Genomic DNA, 20065 nt, shown 5'->3' on the forward strand with positions numbered 1-20065 from the left:
GGAGGGGCTATGCTATGCCAAGCCAGCCAAGTTATCGTCTTCGCATTTCTCGGGGTTTCGGGTCGCAGAGCGATCCTATTGGACGGAAGGAGAATGCATACAATTGAACACTATGAAGTGATCACAACCTCAAGGGGTATATATACTGGCATGTTGCCAAATGTTGAGCTCTGGCCATCAGTTGGACTCAAAGATATCTGGTTGTTAAATCGGACAGTGTTTTGACAGCCACTATGGGAGCCTCACACACATTCCTGTCTATCTGCGTCATTATGGGTATGCATTTTTAACCGGAACTTTCCTCATATTAATGGGGCATACTGACTTGAACAGGCATATTGGTCGAACGCTCGACGGCCCAAGTGATATATGAGGATCTACATTTGGTTCCTGGTTATTTGAAAGCGCATGGAATAGTAATGGGCCTGGTATTCACTGTCATGATGCCAATCGGGGTATTTGTAATTCGGTTTTGCAAAGGCAAGAATACAGTTTGGATTCATGCAGGATGGCAAACTCTCAGTTGGGCTCTCATGATTGCTGGCCTTGCTTCTGGCATTCGAGTGGGAAAGATCCTCGATCGTGTAAGTTGCCCTCTTATGGGAAGGGAGGCTTACGGCTGATAAGACTTAGCTTCACAACAACACCCATACCATTCTCGGAACCATCGTTGTGATTTTACTGCTTCTACAACCGTTTATAGGGCTGGCACATCACTACCGATTTCGCAAAACACAAGAGCGTGGAGGTTGGACGCATTTTCATGTCTGGTATGGCCGATGCCTTATTCTGCTGGGGATTATCAACGGGGGCCTTGGGTTAAGACTTGCAGCAAATACTACTCGAGGAGAAGCCGCTTATGGAGCCGTGGGAGGTCTTTTTGGAATTGCTGTCATACTTGTGGTGATATTGTTTGAGACTGAAAAACTTCCCCGTTGGTCTCGGTCGAAGCCGACATCGGAACAAGAGATGAAAGAGAGAGCAGGGTAGGAAGCGAGAGGGCTTAATTACGATACTATTGGTAATATTTAAGAATAGCTTGATTGAGGCCAGATACCCCGATTGGTCTTCTCCTTGGTCTCTATCAATGCTTAATATTATGGACCAGGTGCATTCTGTTATAAACAACGTCGGTGCAGGCTCTTGCGTGACTATCACACAGGTGAACATTTAATGACAATATGTATGAATTATTGTATTTATCTGACAAAATGAAAGGTAATTAGAGATAATAATCTCCTCGAAATGAATGTACATGATCTGCAGAAAGACGGCGACGTCTTCAACTCCGCTAAACACCTTTCAGTAATCCTAAAAGGACTGAAACTATTCCTCCTCCTCCTTGTACTCGGAGCAGCCGAGAGCAACAGCACCACCCTGAGTCATGATATTAGTAAATCATTAAGGATGATATCGGTTTTGATGCAGGAACTCACCAGCAGGTTGGCCTCGGTACAGCACTGAGGGGCCGAGGTGCAAGCGGAAGTATAGGGGTCACCTAAAAATAGAGCGTTAGAATCTTCAAAATTGTTTATTGTAAGCAAGTAAGTCGCTTACACAGCAGACCAATGGATCCGACAATTTTGGCGGCGTCAATGCCAAGATCCTTCAGGATAGGATCCACGATGTGATCCAGAGGGGTAGTGAGAGAGCTGCAGCAAAGCAGAGGGGCGATACACTCCGAGACCTCAGACTCGTTCTCGAGTTTGTGGCCTGCCAGAGCAGCGTCGGCCGCCTTGACCTTGCTTTCAGTGGAATCACGCATGGCGAGCATAGAGCCCTCGGAAGGACGAGCGGACACCATACCGGCGCCGACGAGGGAGAGAACGGAGATCAGGGAGAAACGCATTTTGATAGAAGTGGTCAAGTCTGGATGGACGAAAAAATAAAGCTTGAAGTGTGTAGAGAGAAGAGTGAATTGGATTGTGAGCTGATGATTTCCCACCCACGACATCTTCCTGCCCTTTATATAATTCTCCAGTGAGGTGATCTCTGCCATTGCCAAGCGATGATACTTGCCTCGTAACTACAGAAAAGAAGTCTTATCAGTTCTTGTTTGGACTCAAGTCATTAGAATTGTGAGCTGTAATGGATGGGATGGAATGTCTACAAGAATCCACCATGATAAACCCCAATTGATCTGCAAAGGAAACTCTAGATAACATCAACTTACCCACTCGGAAAGACATCCATCCAGAATTGTGGGCCAGGGAATGGCCGACATCATGCAGGTACAAGCACCGTCTACTTGGGTAAATTCAGCTGAATGCATAGATCAGAAATGCTGAGATTATTGACCGAGGTTCCAAGGCTATGGTTCGGTGAGCCTCCAGGCCACGCCCTAAGCGAGGCTGTCTTTGGCTGCCGATCATCGATGGTCCTAGCTCGGCCTTGTTGATCTTTTTAGATCGAACCAATGCCCGTGATCTCACACTTTATGTTGCAGTCCAATAGTTTGCGGGTCAATGACCGTGGGTTCTCTGTTCCTGGTGGTCGGGAGGTGGCATTGTTCCTTATCAGTGGAGCACCATTCCGGGGGCGCATTGTCCAGTGAGATCGACTCGCAACTGCCAAGAAGGACGACCCACTGTAACGAACGTCAATAACCCGGTTGGCTTAACAGACTGGTCAAATCCTGGAGAAGAACCAAGTTGATAATGGGAAATAAAAAGCAAATCTGCCATATCGTCTCCCTATGTATTCTTATGCATCTAATTTGTCAGTATTAAGCGGATACTGCGGTTAGTTAGTGTACCGGAAGTTGACTCTGCCGTTCCTTTGGACAGTCGAGATAAGCAAACAGACGTTGATTGCCCAGTCTCGATCCGAACGACGATGATACCCCTTGAATCATCGCTAGAACCAAGAGCGATGGCGGTCGATCGTGGCGCTGAGTGGCTTCTCAGGTGCAGTTCTCGAAGCGAGGCTCTTCCAAGACCCTTGGAATCGCTAGTGGTGATTATTCTTGTCAAGATCATCAATCTTGATAAATAGGATTCCTTTACGTGAAGAGAATTGAAGATACTGAAGATACCGCAACAGTAGTACATCCTAAGGGGTTGAAGTTGGTGACAAAACGGGACTTGTTGACCTTTGATGTATCATATTCTTTCAAAATCATGTGTCAGCCAGTATTTCAGAACAAAACATATCATTTTAGACATTTAATCAGTATTGGAGTCTCGGTGAGTACTCCATAGCTACTAACACCTTTGAGATGTGCATGTGCTTGACTTTCTGTTCTCTCGTGCAGTACACCTTAAACTTAGGCTTTCTCTAGGACGCAGTGTATAGCATCGATGAAAAGAGTCCTGCTAGGTGAGAAATATCTTGTTATGCCACAGTTTATCATGTTGGAACTCAGTGACTATGAGACATGAATTCCCAAGGTAAATTCCCAAAAGGACCTTTTATACTTCTCTGCCCCTGGCGATGGCTAGGCCACAACACGTGATGTGGCGGTGCTCACCGCTTTGCGGGCGGCACCAGCCACATTCTCGCGACACAAAAACTTCCCGCCGATAATCATTCACCCCACGCTCCATTATCCACAACCCACCGTTAGTCCTTCGTGTCATCGGTGCATACAATTTTGACAATGGCCCCGATTTCTATTGCGGACCTCGTCGCCGCTCTGCCGGCTGAGGATGCCTGGGGTCCTGCCACCTCGGGCGACAACATGCTCGAGGGCGTTCCCTACGCTCCTTTCTCAAAGGGCGACAAGTTGGGCCGCATGGCTGACTGGACTGCTGAGTCCAAGGACCGTGCTGGTCAGGGTCGCCAGCAGTACAACCGCAACTTCAGAGGTAAGCGATCGACTTTGCACCACACTTTTTTTTTCTTTGTGTCGCTCTTTTGCCATCCCGCCGGATGATCGACACTAGTTTGGAATGTATCTCTAACAATTTTCTTTCTCGAATACAGATCAGCAGGTGTACGGTGCCGGTTCCACCAGCCTGTTCACCATCCAGGCTGCCGAAGACGAGTCTTCCTTCTCCGTTGTCGACAACACTCGTACCTCCGCCAAGCGTACCTTCGGTCGTGGCGGTGGCACCGTTTTCCGTGGCCGTGGTGGCCAGCGTGGTGGTCAGCTCCAGCGCGGTGGTGCTCGTGGTGGCTTCCAGCGTGCTGGCGGTGGCCGTGGTCAGGACCGCTTCTACGATCAGCGCGGCAACCGTGGCCGTGGTGGCCGTCGCTTCGGCTGGAAGGACTATGACAAGCCCCAGCGTACTCGCGAGCCTTCCGTCAACATTCGCCCTGAGTGGCAGATGATCGAGGAGGTTGACTTCAGCCGCCTCTCTAAGCTGAACCTGGAGGCCCCCGAGGGTGAGGACCTTGAGTCTTACGGTTTCCTGCACTACTACGACCGCTCCTACGACAAGGCCCCCGTCAAGGGTGCTGAGCGCAAGCTCCTGAGCCTCGAGCGTGCCGCCTACAACGTCACCACCTCCCAGGATCCCGTTATCCACGAGCTTGCCGAGAAGAACGAGGCCACCGTCTTCGCTACCTCCGACATTCTCTCCATGCTCATGTGTGCTACTCGCAGTGTGTACTCTTGGGACATTATTATCGTCCACCAGGGCGGCAAGATCTACCTCGACAAGCGTGCCGGTGCCTCTATTGACCTGGTGACCGTTAACGAGAACGCCTACGATGCCCCTCTCGAGGTTTCCGAGGCCTCTGGCAAGCAGGAGCAGATCAACACTCCCAGCGCTCTGGCCATGGAGGCCACCTTCATCAACCACAACTTCGCCCTCCAGACCGTGACTGAGTCCGACCAGGCCAAGGTCTCCTTCACCCACCCCAACCCCTTCTACAACGAGGCCGAGGAGACCGAGCCCCTTGCCTCCAAGGGTTACAAGTACCGCCGCTTCGATATTGGTCTCGAGCGCGACGAGGAGCCCCTCCAGCTGATCGTCCGTACCGAGGTCGACGCTGTGATGAAGAACCCCGGCGGTGGTGCCGACCAGCAGCTGGTTGTCAAGGCCCTGAACGAGTTCGACAGCAAGGCCCCCGGCTCCGGCAACGCCCTCGACTGGCGCAGCAAGCTCGTCTCCCAGCGTGGTGCCGTCCTCGCCACTGAGATGAAGAACAACTCTTCCAAGCTCGCCCGCTGGACCACCCAGGCTATCCTGGCCAAGGCCGACGGCATGAAGCTCGGCTTCGTCTCTCGTGCCAACCCCCGCTCCGCCGCTGGCCACGTCGTTCTCGGCGTTGCTGGCTACAAGCCCCGCGAGTTCGCTACCCAGATGAACCTGAACCTCAGCAACGGTTGGGGTATTGTCCGCACCGTTGTCGACCGTATCCGCTCTCTGGATGCCGATGAGCCCGAGGATGCTGTCAAGAAGTACGTTCTGATCAAGGACCCCAACCGCAACGTCCTTCGTCTGTACAGCGTGCCTGCTTCCACTTTCGATGAGGATGAGGAGGCTGAGGCTGAGGAGAAGGATGAGGAGAATGACGAGGAGGATGAGGAGTAGATATATGCCTCCTATGATGTGCTGTTCTATTGCTTGGATTAGAGATTTTTTACGTTTTATCACCTGTTTTCCCTGGATGTGCATACGTTGCAAAAGTTTGATAAGAAATGACGTGAGCCTCATTACGATTCATTAATAAATCCACTATACCTGCCCTCGGCCAGAAACTAATTATATTCAAATGTAGAAATACTATACATGCAAAAACTCCCATTGCTGGAAGTTTCAACCTCCTATATACACTTTTTACCTCAACTCCATGAAAGAAATACATTCAAATCTCCTCCTCGTCCTCATCTTCCTCCTCATCTTCGTCCTCCTCCCCCTCCAAACCCCCAAACTCCCTCTCAATCTCCCCCCTCAACTCCTTCGTATCATCCATAACATCCTCAATCTCATCATACGCATCGAAAAACTCCTGACAATCCACACCCTCCTCCCAAAACAAATCAATCATCTTCACACACGCATCAGCCCCCCACCTTCACCGACACATCCAGCACATCCCTCAATCCTCCCTCATCCAAAAACAACTTCCGCACCGCACCCGGATCAACCTTAGCCATCTCCTCACACTTCTCCAAAAACTCCCCTTCCAGACGATTCTGCTCCATAGCGTGCATCTTCGTATTATGCAAGAAATTCACACATGTCTTCCTAGGATCCCGACTTCTCGCGAACGAATTTATCGGACGTAAATTGAGCCGTTCAAGGCGTTGCTTGTGATGCTCCACAATAGCAGAGATGTCTGGGTGGAATTGGAGGTATCCCGATACCCAGTCCTTTGACACGCGATAGCCGTGTGTTCCGTCGCGCTTGGAGAGAAGCGTATTAGCCATGTCCTTGATGGAGGAGGCGTCCATGTCACGCCCGCCTTCGTGGACTTGGATTATCCAGTTGTAGAGGGTGTTTTCCTCTGTTCTGGTTAGGCGGAGAATCTTGGCCCGCTTGTTTGTGGATTTCTTTACGCGTAGAAGGGCGCATGTAGGTATGGAATTGACGCGCGCGCGGAGAGTGGTTTCTGAGACCCCATTTTGGCGGGCTGCTTCGCGGGGGGTGGTGTATTTGCCCGTCTTGAGTCCGATTATCGCCAGCGCGAGTCGATCTGCGGGGTTTACCCGGTGATTGGGGTGTTTGGGGGGCATTGAGATGGGTTTTGCAAAAAGGGGGGGTGGTGACTTTTTTTGGTTGATAAGGAGCCCTGGATATGGTCCGGGGTCGCGTGTGGCGCTTATCAGACGCGACGGTGGTTTGGTAGGTTGCTATTTGGGTTTATATCAACGATGGAGGAATTATTGTAATAGAATAGAAATAGCAGTTTTATTAATTAAATCGTCTTGCTCCTAGCTCCAAATATCCAGTTCGTCTGTCACTAAACTCGCGCTTGGCATTCCTGGGCTTAAGCCCATCCACACTATATACTTGGACTTCAGGTCTATCTAGATAGCTAGGCCGTATAAGCTATCTACTCTAACTCCATTGTAAGTCGCCTATAGGCTAATTCAACAACATACTAATCTTACCTACTATTCCAATCCTCACTGGATAATTCAAAACCACTCCAGCTGCCCGTGAAGATAAACCGCCACTTTAAAACTCCCCACCCTATGATTGGCCACATTGAAAGCATACAAACCCCATAAATAGCCATCCAAGACAGCCCGTACTTCCAAATAATCAACCATTCTCCAAACCCGGGACTCTTTCTTCACTGAATACTTCCATCACTCAATATGTTCGTCCCCCTTCCAAATATCCAAACCACAACACCCAACCTGACCCTATCACCCTAGACACAACCCCCTCTGCCATCCAACAGCATGCTCAAATTCACCCCCCTCCCAACTCCCCTCCCCCCAACCCCAGAATCCAACCCAACAACACACATAAAACAAGTCACACACGCCAACTCCTTCCCCTGCCGAAACTGCCTCCAAGACGGGCTCCCCGGCGAAGAAATGCTCCTCCTAACTTACAACCCCTTCCCCTCGCCCTCCAGCTCCAGCTCCACATCGCCATACACAGTCCCAAGCCCAATCTACATCCACCGCACCCCCTGCGCAAAATACCAATGTAACGGGTCTGTCCCGGAGCAGCAGCGGAAACGGCTGGTGGCTGTGCGGGCGTATGATGCGGAGCAGATGATGGTTGGGTTTGCGGTTGTAAAGGGGGAGGAGTTAGCTAGGAAGGCGCGGGAGTTGTTTGGGGATGAGGGGGTGAGGTTTTTGTTTGTTCATTATGCGGGGCCAGGGTGTTTTGCTGTTAGGATTGATCGTGGGGAGGAGGAGGAGGAGGAGGAGGAGGAGGAGGAGGAGGAGGAGTAGGGGGAGAGAGAAGTTGATGGGGATGGGAGGGAGTGGAGGGTTGAGAATGAAATGTTTAGTGGAGTATGGCACGGTAACAGAATGGAATTTCTTGTATGAAAACCACCTGTCATGATGGATTGCCTATTTCAAATCAAGTAGACAAGTAACGGGCAAGGAAACAGTAAGAAGTAGTCAATCCAAAGTTCAAACACAAAAGAAAAATGATAACTCCCCGGGCCCACGCTCCGCCTGGGCCATTTTCAGTATATACATCTCCATAAGAATAAAAGGTCTCCCAGTCAAACACAAAAGTCAAGATCCAAAGTCAGCCAGATAGAAGAGGCACTTTTGGGTCAGAATAGAAAGAAGGGTAGAAAAAACAATGAAACAGGAATTCGGGAGAGCATGAAGAAAAGCAAAAGGAACCGGGCAATATCAAGCCATACAAACACCGAAAGTAAATGAATCAAGGTGAAGGGCTCAGAGCACCCGATTCCACTCCACAAGAGAGCGCAAAAGAACAGTTTCCAAACGTCAGAATCATAATCGTTTCCCTTCAAGGGTGAAGACATCGTCCCCACACTAGAAGTCGCACACCTCCATACTCGTCATGCGAGCAGATCAAGCGTACATCGAGTCGTCCCGGACACGGGACACGCTCAAGTCCACCGTCGTGCCCAGCACACTACTCAAACAATCGATAAGCTCAAAGTCTTCGACAACGGCCCCAAAGCCGTAACAGCGGACCTTGGTGTTTAGCGTCTCGATAATAATCTTGATGTCGTCGCGGCTGAGTGAGTGATATAGTTCGTGATTCTTCAGACATTGCAGCGCCATGATAGGCGTGATCTGACCGTCCGTGACGAGCTGGCGACTCAGGTTGAGCAAAGTGCCGAGATTGGCGAGAGGCAGATCGTAGGTCTTGTGTGGGTAAGCCTGTTCGGGGGTAGTGTTGGCGATGTAACTGGGTGGTGGGCAGGTGGCCATCAGGGCGTGGCCGGAGAAGGGCATATCCTCATCGTCGGCTTCGGTGATAGAACGACGGCAGAGGTAGTCAGTATGTTCACGGCAGGGGCCTTCGAGTCTGTGTAGAGAATGATTGTTAGAAAGATTTCTGGAGTAACGATCAGAGACATAGCGTACGTTAAGATGAAGTCAATCTGAAGCTGTGGGTCACTCTCGAAGACACCGCGCATCGCTGGCACGGGTGTATCGACCACCTGGCACGCAGACCGGTCCAATCCCAGGTTCTCATTCGGACTCGCGTGGTATACTTGCTGCTGAGGCACGAAACCCATCGGGGGAGAAACATCGGGATGCTCCACGCCGCCGGTCGCTTGAGGACTTAGCCCGGTTGAAATCGAAGTTGCTGGTGTGACATTCTGGTTGCTAGTCGCATTGGTGAAAGGGGCGGTATTTGATCCAGTGCTGCTAGCTGCGACGGGACTCGACTGGAAACCAGCCAGCGGACCACGCTCAGCCATCCGTTGCTCTAACTCGGCAGCATAATTGATGCCGTGTGCGGCCAATATTTCCTTCAAGACTTCATTCTCATTTCGCACCACGTGAAGCATTTCCTTGTGTTGTTGAAGAGCAACGTTCGCATCGGAGATTTCCGTGGTATAAGCCTCCCGCAACCGCGAGACCTCGGTCTCCAAAGCTCGCATGTATTGTTCCTTGCGCTCGCGATGTGTCCTGTGACAGTCCGTCAATGATACATACCAACTACCATGATCGCGCGATTCATTTCGTACCTCTGAGCTTGGCGATTCAGCTCCTGTCGTCGAGTGAGAGCGGGCTTGCTATCGGGTTTGGGCCCGCGACGTTTGGGTGCAGTACCATCTATAGACAAACCACCGGGTATTAATTAGATCGGGATCGATTGTCGCAGGCTAGAAGCTTCACCCACCTCGAGTCACCTTCTTGGGGCCTGCAAAGATCTTAAAGAACTCAGTGCCAAAGGCACCTCTGGTTGGAGTTTCGGGTTGTGCAGCAGCTGTAATGGAAGGCACCGGATACCCCGTCGAAGCGGGCACCGGCGCGGAGAAGTTAGCAGGCGAAATGGAAGCCATGGTTGCGAGGGATTGGAAATAGAGTTGGAATGTTTCTTGAATCTGGGGAAGGGAAGCCAGGGGAATCGTCGTCCATCGCGATGGGAAAAAACCCGCCACCAGATCGGACCCGATCTCATCGAAAGCACGGTCGCAAAGATGGAGCCTTCCGAGGCGGCTGAGGTTCGAGATCGATCGGAGACGGGAGCTGGAAAGCTTGAAGGGGGGGCGGAACTCACCAGGAAGCTGCTGAGTGTCTAAAGGGTAGACCCCGCCAGATGCCATGGTGTGGACAAGAGATCGATGCCAGACAAGACAAGAATGAAGAGTGTCTCAAAGTTTCTAACGGTGGCCGAAAGGGAGTTGAAGGGAGAAGAAAGTCCGAGCGGGCACCGTTGGGGCCGGGGCGGGCAAAAGTGGATGTGATGGATCACGAAGAATTGAGGAGGCTTGGCGGGAGTTGTGCTAGGGTGGACAGGAACGCTGAGGAGAAGGTGAAATAGGAAGAGAATGATGGAGGAGGAGAGATCAAATAAAATGACAAGTTTATCAACTACGAGGAGACCCGATTAGTTTGATTTTGTACTTTCCAAGTTGTCGTACGACGAAAGTACTAAAAATCCTTTCTTCACACTGCCACACTTACCATTATACTAAGTACTAAGCCTAACAGTGGACAAATGATTCATGGTATAGAAGATCAGCGAGTACCAAAAAAAAGAGTATTCCAAGTTGAGCTCTCTAGTCTCTAGTCTAGACATATTCGACCCCCAAATTATTAGCTCGTCAGTTCGTCACGATGGGCTCCACAAAAACGGTGTGGCTCCTTTGGCCTCGACCCTAAACAATTAAGAATAGAGACGAATAATAAAGAATAATTGACGCGGAGATGCGAGTCTACCAGCGTATAGGTCGTATAAATTAAAGATATTATCCTGGTTGGTTCTTATTTCCAGGTATTCTGCCCTATGAGATCCAAGTACATCGTACTGGATATGATATGATGCCCACGAACTATACACAAGTACACCACTCTAACAGACTAGAATAACATACACTCTCTTGATAGCATGCAAGTCTACCAATAAACCCAACAATTCATCCCAATTCACCCCCAATAGCCCCTCTTCTTCCTCCCTCCTCCTCTGATCATCCAATCACCGTATTTCCCAATCCTCCAATAGTCCCACGAACTGCCTGCATTTGGGTGGTTCTCTCGTGACAAATACTTTGCCGGGCACACTTCACCCCCCAATCCTTCCCTAAGTGAACTCCCCCTCCAATCAGTCGAATGACCCATTTGCCTATCCAGGCACACCTATGATCATCTAGGATTAACGAAAAGTACTCCCACACTCTCCAAGGGATCCTTTTTCCGGGCCATTCCCACCAAATCGGGTCTCACCCCCATGGAGATCCTCGTTCATGTCTCCGCCCCCAGTTCCGCCCGCGACGACGCCCGATATCGTGCTCAAGTCGCCGCTATTCGCGCCTTCGAGCCTATCTCGCGCCAGCCGCTGATCGCAGATGCTGGAGTAACACTAGAAGCCCTGCCACCTGCGGATGGCCCGGGATATGCAGAGAATGCAGAGCCCGCAGCCTCCTCTTTCCTACTGCAGGCGCCCGAGCTCATTTCCGCGCCATCTTCGGTCCCCCGCCAGGCTGTGGACGATGCAAATGCAAGTGCGGCAATAGCTGGCCAGCCAAATGGAGTGGGCCAGACTAGCAGTGATAGTCGCTGTGATCGGGATTTGATGCACCAACGGAAAAAGAAGCCGTTGGGCAATCCGCAGTCCCCTCCAGCGCATGACCGTCCACTATCCGATCCGCCTGTCACGGCTACTCCCATTGCGAATTCAAATCCAAGTCCATGCCCACGGCGTGATCGCCAGTCGATCTTACCCGGTCCTGATCCTGAGGCAAATCAAATCAGGCCCAGTCATCTGGTCTCAGCACTGGCGCCTGGGAATCCGATTAGTGAGGCTGAGCATCAAAGTGGTCTCGAGGCTCAGCCTCGGTCTCGACTCGCGCCGGACTCACTAGAGAGTATAATCAGCGTGATCCCAGACTCTCAGCCAGAACTAGCTGTATACGCTGAACGACCATGCCCCCCAGTACCGCAGGATTCACCACCGCTGCACGAGGAAGATCAACCAGATCACCCACCTAAACGGCGGCGGGTCGGACCCTACCCGCCGTCCCCAGCGGGCCAGACTATCACCAAGGCCGCAGAAATAGAAAGTACCATCACTTCATGTTCAACACATCACGAAAAAGAAAAAGCACTTCCAGGGCACGCAGACAAAAGTTCACGTCCTCCCTTGACCCATCTGCACTCACATTCGCATACTCGTCCTTCCCCTTCCCCTTTCCCTTCGCATGTCCCGAATCCTGCTTCTGCTTCCGCTTCTGCAGATGCTGCTGTCTGGGTAACGGAGACCGAGCAGCAGCAGCATCAGAAGCAGCCTCCTATTCGAAATGACCTCTCCTTTCACCATCAAAACACCCCCTTCTCCAAATCCCTCCCCCTCTCCCTCAGACCCCCTCCACCCCCAATATCCACCTCTACATTCAAAACACACATCACACCAACCCTAGCCATGCTCACCGAGCGCCTCAAACCCGCCCGCACGTACAAGCCAATTCATCAATCCCGGGAACTGGATACGCTTGAACGCGGGTACTGGGCTATGCGTGTGAATATCGCTCCGACAGAGTCAACGCCAGCACAGGAAGAAACAGAACGAGGGACCTCTGAAGGGGATTCTGGCGCTGATCTATCACCAACCCCCCAAACATGGACGGAACCACAATTCACCCACTTCTGGACATTCCTGTCAAACTTCATCGCAAAAGACGCCCGCGCAGGGTGGGGCGTATGGTGTATTGCCGAACACGTAGATCCAGAACCGGGAACCAATTCACCCAATGCTACCGCTAACAAAACCACAACTACTACAGCAGCAGCAGCAGCAGCAGACAACACGCCCATAGCGGCCCTGATAAAAGTCTATGCATGGGGCGAAGTCTCTATGCACATTTATCTCATGCTATATCTTGCTAGTGAGCGGCGTGTCCGGGGAATGGGCTTGAAGTGGGTGGATTCTTGGGAGGAGGTTGTTATTCAGATGCCCTGATATGATACGCTTTGGGGGGGGGGGTTTATTTGGCTATGTTTGGTTTCTTCCGTGGGAGCGAGATGTCATGTGGAGTTGTAATGTGTTTAAGATAGACGAGATACCCTGATACGATGTTATGAATCTGGATATTGCTAGTTTACCAAGCATCTGATGAAATAGCCTTCTCAACATCCCATGGTTCCAGAATACTGTCTGTACAAGGATACAAAACCATCTAGAGATCCCCTACAAAGTCTTAGAAACATTTTGAGTTCAATCTTCCATTTGTCACTCGATCAACAATCGAAGACGGATATTGTACATGCAAGACGCAAGCTAAACTCAAACAATGGACTGAAGAAAAAAGAAAAGGTGCTGACAGCCAGACAAAAGATATGAAAAATATTCCACAGGTAGAGATCCCCGCAACAAGATATGGTATGGTATACCACCAAAAAAAACAAATGAATGAAAACGCACCCGACAGATTCACCCAATCCGTTTTTTGCGCCGACGCCAGCGAGATTTGTTGATAGGGAAATAGGAAGGGAAGGTAGGTGTAAAGGAAAAAAAAGAAAAATCGAAACAGAGAATGAAGTGTAGCTAGACGTTAATGGAAGGTGTTGGCTAATAGTTTAGCTCCCCGCTGCCCGATCCGCCTACAGCGTCCAAGTCCTCGTAGCTCTTGAGGCTGCGGCCCTGTACGGCTTCACGTGGAGGGATGCCCTGTGGGCCACCTCCACCGCCCATGGAATCAGGGAAGGGGTTTGGGGGAACCATGTTCGCGGCCGGGTGGCCGGGGGGTACGGAGAAGTTGGCAGGAGGAAGACGACCGCCAGGGCCATACATGCCAGGCATGCGAACTGGGCTGAGGCGTCCACTGCCATTGGGAGGACGGCGACGGTCGTAAGGGCCAGCACGGTGGTTATGTTGACGGTGTCCACCACGCCGCATGACGCCAGGTTGGTGCAGGTGTGCGCCATCACCGGCAGCCATACCATTGCCGCCCCAGGCGCCACCTGCGCCCACGACGGGCATACCTCCTGGGGGGAATCCGCCAGGAAGACCCCCTGGGTTGCCGAGGTAAGGCACGTTCTGCAGGCTGAACCCACGGGGGGTTCCACCCTGACCATGACCGGAAGCAAGGGGGAAGTGTCCATTGCTGTTGGCATCGGAACGGGACGGGGCGATGCGTGAAGGATCCAAGACGTAGGCATTCACGAGGTAGAGCTGCGATGGCGGTTAGTGTGTTTCCCTCAATAGGTAGGTTCGGACATGCAACGGTCAACTTACATTACGCTGAATCTTGTCGAGCCACTCGGCGTGACGCTTCTCAATATGCTTGCGCCAGAAGTTCTCCGCCTTGAACAGCTTCGTACATTCGGGCACCTTGCATCGATACCGGTCGTCGGTCTCCTGCTTGACATACTTGGCAAGCTCCTCGTCGAGAGCCTCCTCCACAGGCTTACCGCCAAGCTTGCGCAGGTCAGCGGTTTCAGGCTCTAGGATTTGCAAGAGCTTATCCTCAAATGTCTTGACCCAATTGAATGCGCGCTGCAGCTGTTGCTCCGACTTGGGAACACGCTGAGGGCGTCTCTCCTGCACGGGTGAAGCCCGCTCTTCTCCATCCTCGCTCGGCTCCTTCTTCTTGACAGGGAATGGTTGCCCTAGTGCACTGGCACGAACAACCTCCTTGGCTTGACTGGAGAGACCGGTGCGGGGGCGACGAAGGTGACCGCCTGGGCATTTGCGACCAAGCTCGTGAACAGAGTCGCTCTCGAAAACGCAGAAGAAGCAGAAGTTGTGAACACGGCGTAGATACTCGACCATCAGATCCAACTTCTTCTTCTTAGCCAGGATCTCCTCGTCGTCAACGTCGTCATCCACGGAGATTTCTCTCTCTTCACCCTCCTCCATTTCCCCTTCATCGACGTCATCATTGAAGCCATTCTTGTGCTTCTTGACACTGACGGGGCCGGTCACGGGAGGCTGGAGCCAGCCCTTGCCGCGAAGGTCCTCGACACGTTCCTCGATCTTGCTGAATCCATCCACGTCACTCATCTCACCGTCCATCCGAGAGACCAATCGTCGAGCCAGCTCAAGATCACGGTCAATACGCTCTGGGGCAGAGAACAGGTCCCAAAGAGCCTTCTTGCGGGGCTGGGCTGGGGGAACGTGAACGCCAACGTGACAGGTGAAATCGCCGTGTACCGGGTCATGAATTGTCTTGTCATTGACGGCTTCTAGCGCCTTCTCAGCGCCAGTGATAGTCACAGTTTCAGTCAGACCATTGTCATGATCCATCTCCTCCTCGCGACCATCTCCCCGTTCCACAGTATTTGTTGTATCGCCACCAGGATGCAGCATGATCCAACCCATACGGTGGAATTTCTTGGACGGGTTGGGATCGCTAAGGCTGAGCCACTTGAAGCCGCCCTCATTCTCTCCAAGGTGTTCCTTGCAAAACTCCTCAATCTTGTCACGGCTCACATTGGGCGCAAGAGTCTTGATAAGCAAGGCGGGTTGAGACAGCGCCTCATCGCGGAGCTCACCTCCCCGAACGGGGAGTAGATCCAGAACTCCCAATGTTTCACCCACGGCAGTGGTCTCGCCTTCTTCTTTTTCAACGACACCACCAGCGCCGTCGCTTTCGCTCTTGTAGATGCCTTCGAGGGTAAATTCATCGAACAATCCGCCGTTAAGATCCCGCTCCCACTGCTCATATGCTCCCTTGCGGAAGTCCAGCAGTCGGCTGCGGATCGGGTCGCGCACTTCCGTATTATACCGCTCCTTGAACCATTCTTCTTCGCGGTGTTGTTGCACGAATGCCCTTGCCAGCTTGATTTGTAGGTCAACCTTGTACGAATCATATGCAGCTTGAATCTGCGCCCGTTCTTTATCCCGGTCCTCACGAGCTTCACGCTCGCCCTTGACACGACGGCCGCCATTCTTGGCGCGCTCTCTCTCCTCGCCGATGGCTTGTTCGGCTCTCCACCACTCGGCAAACCAGGTAAAACCGACTTGAAAGTCTAGGCTGAGAGGATCTGGAAGAGGATTTGTTGGAAGTGGACGCTTGCCACCGTCTTGGCCGGGGATGTAACGGTCGATATTCGTAACATTGGGGGAATGGGCGCGTCGGCGATCTTCACGATCACGAGCAGCGTGTTCACGGGGGTTGTTGTAGAAGTCATCTCGGGGGCGGCGCTCGGAAGGTTCGTAGCGATCAATCATGGGAGAGCGGGAACGACCACGACCACGGCCACGGCGATCTTGAGATGCTAATATTGTCAGTCAATATGCGAAATTCCTCTTCCTTCACCGGATAGAACCCCTCCATGTGATAGGGACATACCTGGCGATCGGCGGCGATACTCCGCTGGCGCTCTTCCGGAGAAGGAGTCCGCATCGCGGTTCCTTCCAGGAGATGCATCATAGCCTTCATATGAATCCATTTTGTCTTATCCCAGCGACTCCGGATGTATCTTTGAATCACGGCTTTTGCCGCAGACAGCTGTGAGGAACTCCGACGCGGTCAGGCAAACGTCAACGAGAAACCCTGCGGTCTCGATCAAAGTTGTCGCAAAGGGCGCGGGAAGCTAATATTCGGCATCGTCAATATCAGGCCATGAAACTTGCAAGACAGAGCGGAAGAGCGGCACGTGGACGATTGCCGGGGTTGTGTGGGGAAAGACAAGGAAAGTAGACAAGGTAAATCAGGAATTGAGAAAGATGAAGGCGCTATCAAGCCAGCGCCCATTGAATCCGGAGCCGCAGCATCGGCACATGGCCAGAGCGGAAGGGTAGAGTAAAGAGAGATGATGAAGATGGTCCGTTGACGGAGGATTCCCGAACCAAGCAAGCAGAGTCACGATGGATCCCGCAAGCCTGGCGATAGCGCACGCCGCACCATCCGGGAGATCCGGACCATGAATGGCAATGACAAAGAATAATTGGACAAGGAAGGTATGAAAAATGTTCGGAATATAGGGGTGCGGGTGGGTGGGAGAGCTTGCGATGGCGGAAGAACGGAGAAACGGGGACGATCACAAGGCAAGAAAGCCGTTCCAACACGGCAAAATGGCAGAGGCAGAATAGGAAGCGAAGAATAAAAGAGGGATAGGCCACCTACAAGAGAAGCCCAAAATAAGATGGCGATTGGAATCGAAGCCAAGAACAACAGCTCCAGCGCAGGGTGGAGGAGGAGAGTGATGGTGAGATCACTTGGAGAGTGCAAGGTTGGAGTTGGAGAGAGCTGGAGAAGCGCTAATCCTGAAGGGGACTAGCGTTGTTCCTGGATTGGCACGGGTCACCCGGTCACCTGATGACCACCTGATCCCCGAGCTGGCTGGACCAGATGAGAATCCCGAGCCCGAGAGAGGTACACAAAAAAACAGCAGGGGTGTTTTGCTGAAAATAAACAGAAGAGTTGAAGATACTGGAGGGATCGAAATGGAAAGAAAGAGGTTGAGAAAGTCAAGGGGTCAAGGTTGGGTGGGTGGAAAGTTGAAGTGTCTCAGGTCAAACAAACGCCCTGATTGCTCAGGCCCAATCAGCAAGACATGAAAAGACATTGCCGACGAGTCCTTCGTATTCCTTGGAAAGGCTAAAACTTGTGGGCTTGACCGGGATGATCAGTTCAGCATTGCTTGATCTGAGTTTCTTTAACCCTGCCATGGCTGGCTTGGCAGTCTGGCTACCAGCATCATCTGGTCGATAGGTCGAACCGAACTGGCGCTTAGATGCCAGCAAACGGAGACATCCACATCACAATGAAAGAAAACATTGCAAATGAATTGAAATAACTAGAGGAGTTTAGACTTGGAAACTGGTACCTCAATAGAGGTAAATTATTGAAAGCTCGAGGATTCAGCCGAGATCGAACTGGCCAATGATGCTTTACTTGGAACTATCGCCGTATCGGAGACTAGTACATTCAGGTAAACAGACACTTGCGTAGAAACTGGAAGAAGCTCCTTCTAGTTGCCAAAAGGACCATAGTTTGTTATAAGTACTGAGCACAGTTCAATGGCCAGTCCTTTGTTCCGCTGGTGATACCAAATTCCTATAAAACAAAGCATGGCATGGGTTGAAGACCCTGAATTGTTAGTTACATATAAGAACTACCATATGCTATTCAGAGAATGACATCTTGCCTCTCTATTTTCCTAAACTTCTACTAAATTTCGTATCATTGTATTAATGTTAGGTTCTCCCATTGGCTAGTACTAGAAAATAGGAAAAGCCTATCTATCTACGAGCGATCTCCAGATCTAATACCCGCACACCCTATACAAGCCCATAGCTCCCACCGATCAGGACAATCTTCAAATTCTCCAAAATCCATATCCTTCAAATCTATACAAGAAGAAAATCCATGAAAATTACCATTGACACAGGTAACTCAATATCCCCGACACAATCCCTCCCTAACCAACCAAGAAGCTCCATCCATAATCACCTCACCTCAGCACAACATAAAATCACCACCACAATAGACATAACCACTACAAAACCCTCGTCCTCCCACACACGCGACCACCTTCCAACTTCAACCTCCAAACACCCCAGACGTCATCGCAAACACATCTCACCGCCCACAACAAGCAATCTCGATCGTCATACTCTTATCAATCATCTCCAAATCCCCAAAAGGCCCGTGCACGACCAACCCAACCCACTCCGTCACTACCATACATAAGCCGACTATACCCCATATCATCAACACACCTCAAACCTCAAACACCACTCACCACCCAATGACCTCCCTCCTCCATTCCCGCTGGGCCCCCGGCAACAGCGACTACGATCCTTACAACCAATACGACAACCCCTCCTCCAGCAACGGCACACACCACCAACCCCGAACCAACACACGCAACCAAAGCTCCAAATCCAAATCACCACACACCCACAGCATCCCCGCATCCCCAGCCAGACCCTCCTACACAAAACCACCCTCACAATCCAGCCCCCTCCCCCCCTCCGAAGAACTAGCCCGATTCATCAAGATCACTGCCCGCCTCCGCTGGAAGCTCCCCTTCCTCGCCGAAGCCTACCGCCTCGCAACCGCAACCCCGATCAACCCCGAAGCAGAAATAATGTTCAAAATCGACTTCTTCGAATACTACGCCCTCCTAGAGCGCTGCATCGTGCACCTCCTCGCCGTCTTCAACATAACCGTCTCCTCCTCACGAGGCCGCCCCCCTCCAACGCCAGTCTACACCGCTACCACGCAAACGTGCTCTCCGCGCTAGAAGAAGAATCCAGCCCACTAACGCCGGTGCTAGGCAGCGGCCGCGTCTTCGAGCAGCTGCGGCAGGCGAAGGAGTTGCGGAATCGCTGGAAGACGGCTGATATGACGGCGGAGCAGGTGCTGCGGGATCCCGTGGGGGATCGGGATGTTGTGAGGCCGTTGGAGAGTTATGATTTGGAGGGGATTTTGGGGGCGATTTTTGGTGGGTTGGAGGAGGGGTTTGTTAGGGCGAGGGAACATGTTAAGTTGTGTATGAGGGTTGGGGAGGATGTAGTTGATGCGGGGAGGGAGGAGGGGTGGGAGTTTATGGTTGATGCGATGGATTGGGAGGCTGTTTGAGAGGGTTTGCTGGAGGGACATGGCATGGTTGGTGTTTATGTTTTTCTATCCTTCCTATTTATTGGGGGATTGTGTAAATTCTGGAGTTTTGGTCTGCCGGTTCGAAGACTACGACTTGGATATAGAATCTGTTTTACTGATGATTTAGCGAGTGACTTTTGATATCGAATACCCAGTGAGTGTTTCCTTCTTTACAAAATTACTTCCCCAGTAGATAATTTCTCAGAAAACAATATCTTCATTCCGATCTGATGGTATAGTCAAAACAAACACAACAATCCAATCCCAATTCCATAACTCGGAAACAGCGCATATCATATCCAATCCAATCAACATCCAAGACACATCCCATACCATAGACATCAGAGCAGCTGCAAAAGACGTCGAACAAGAAAAGAGAAACACCCGTCTTTCCAACCGCAGCCCAAGGGAACAACGTCATAAAAACATATTTGAACCTGTTTTTCCAATGAAGGAGAACCTCTCTAATGTCCCAACGAAAATTCAAAATACAAAA

At 51.4% G+C, this 20065-nt stretch overlaps 9 protein-coding genes across 9 annotated transcripts; 5 read left to right on the top strand and 4 right to left on the bottom strand.

Moving 5' to 3' along the window:
- Nucleotides 1–443: 443 nt before the first annotated feature.
- On the top strand, nt 444–823 carry N7496_012391 (uncharacterized protein; the record flags this gene model as incomplete). Its single annotated transcript, XM_056705304.1, has 2 exons — nt 444–584; nt 704–823. 2 exons carry the CDS (start codon nt 444–446, stop codon nt 821–823), a joined length of 261 nt encoding a protein of 86 aa, XP_056549202.1.
- A 503-nt stretch (nt 824–1326) lies between these two features.
- N7496_012392 (hydrophobin family protein) lies at nt 1327–1849 on the bottom strand (the record flags this gene model as incomplete). Its single annotated transcript, XM_056705305.1, has 3 exons — nt 1327–1377; nt 1437–1498; nt 1558–1849. The coding sequence occupies 3 exons, from the start codon at nt 1847–1849 to the stop codon at nt 1327–1329; spliced, it is 405 nt and encodes a 134-aa protein (XP_056549203.1).
- A 1749-nt stretch (nt 1850–3598) lies between these two features.
- Nucleotides 3599–5480, top strand: N7496_012393 (eukaryotic translation initiation factor 3 subunit D; the record flags this gene model as incomplete). Its single annotated transcript, XM_056705306.1, has 2 exons — nt 3599–3806; nt 3925–5480. The coding sequence occupies 2 exons, from the start codon at nt 3599–3601 to the stop codon at nt 5478–5480; spliced, it is 1764 nt and encodes a 587-aa protein (XP_056549204.1).
- Nucleotides 5481–5950: 470 nt separating this feature from the next.
- N7496_012394 (uncharacterized protein) lies at nt 5951–6625 on the bottom strand (the record flags this gene model as incomplete). The annotated part of the gene is made up of 1 exon (XM_056705307.1): nt 5951–6625. One exon carries the CDS (start codon nt 6623–6625, stop codon nt 5951–5953), a length of 675 nt encoding a protein of 224 aa, XP_056549205.1.
- A 675-nt stretch (nt 6626–7300) lies between these two features.
- On the top strand, nt 7301–7804 carry N7496_012395 (DUF1203 domain-containing protein; the record flags this gene model as incomplete). Its single annotated transcript, XM_056705308.1, has 1 exon — nt 7301–7804. One exon carries the CDS (start codon nt 7301–7303, stop codon nt 7802–7804), a length of 504 nt encoding a protein of 167 aa, XP_056549206.1.
- A 603-nt stretch (nt 7805–8407) lies between these two features.
- Nucleotides 8408–10122, bottom strand: flbB (the record flags this gene model as incomplete). Its single annotated transcript, XM_056705309.1, has 4 exons — nt 8408–8870; nt 8930–9481; nt 9541–9628; nt 9696–10122. 4 exons carry the CDS (start codon nt 10120–10122, stop codon nt 8408–8410), a joined length of 1530 nt encoding a protein of 509 aa, XP_056549207.1.
- Nucleotides 10123–11246: 1124 nt separating this feature from the next.
- N7496_012397 (uncharacterized protein) lies at nt 11247–12974 on the top strand (the record flags this gene model as incomplete). Its single annotated transcript, XM_056705310.1, has 1 exon — nt 11247–12974. The coding sequence occupies one exon, from the start codon at nt 11247–11249 to the stop codon at nt 12972–12974; it is 1728 nt and encodes a 575-aa protein (XP_056549208.1).
- Nucleotides 12975–13583: 609 nt separating this feature from the next.
- Nucleotides 13584–16408, bottom strand: N7496_012398 (putative arsenite resistance protein Ars2; the record flags this gene model as incomplete). The annotated part of the gene is made up of 3 exons (XM_056705311.1): nt 13584–14186; nt 14250–16234; nt 16309–16408. The coding sequence occupies 3 exons, from the start codon at nt 16406–16408 to the stop codon at nt 13584–13586; spliced, it is 2688 nt and encodes an 895-aa protein (XP_056549209.1).
- A 2304-nt stretch (nt 16409–18712) lies between these two features.
- Nucleotides 18713–19548, top strand: N7496_012399 (uncharacterized protein; the record flags this gene model as incomplete). Its single annotated transcript, XM_056705312.1, has 2 exons — nt 18713–19194; nt 19248–19548. 2 exons carry the CDS (start codon nt 18713–18715, stop codon nt 19546–19548), a joined length of 783 nt encoding a protein of 260 aa, XP_056549210.1.
- Nucleotides 19549–20065: the final 517 nt, after the last annotated feature.

Source organism: Penicillium cataractarum (assembly GCF_028827025.1).
Source record: "Penicillium cataractarum strain IBT 29864 chromosome Unknown utg000010l, whole genome shotgun sequence".
In the NCBI taxonomy this organism is placed as follows: Eukaryota; Fungi; Ascomycota; class Eurotiomycetes; order Eurotiales; family Aspergillaceae; genus Penicillium; species Penicillium cataractarum.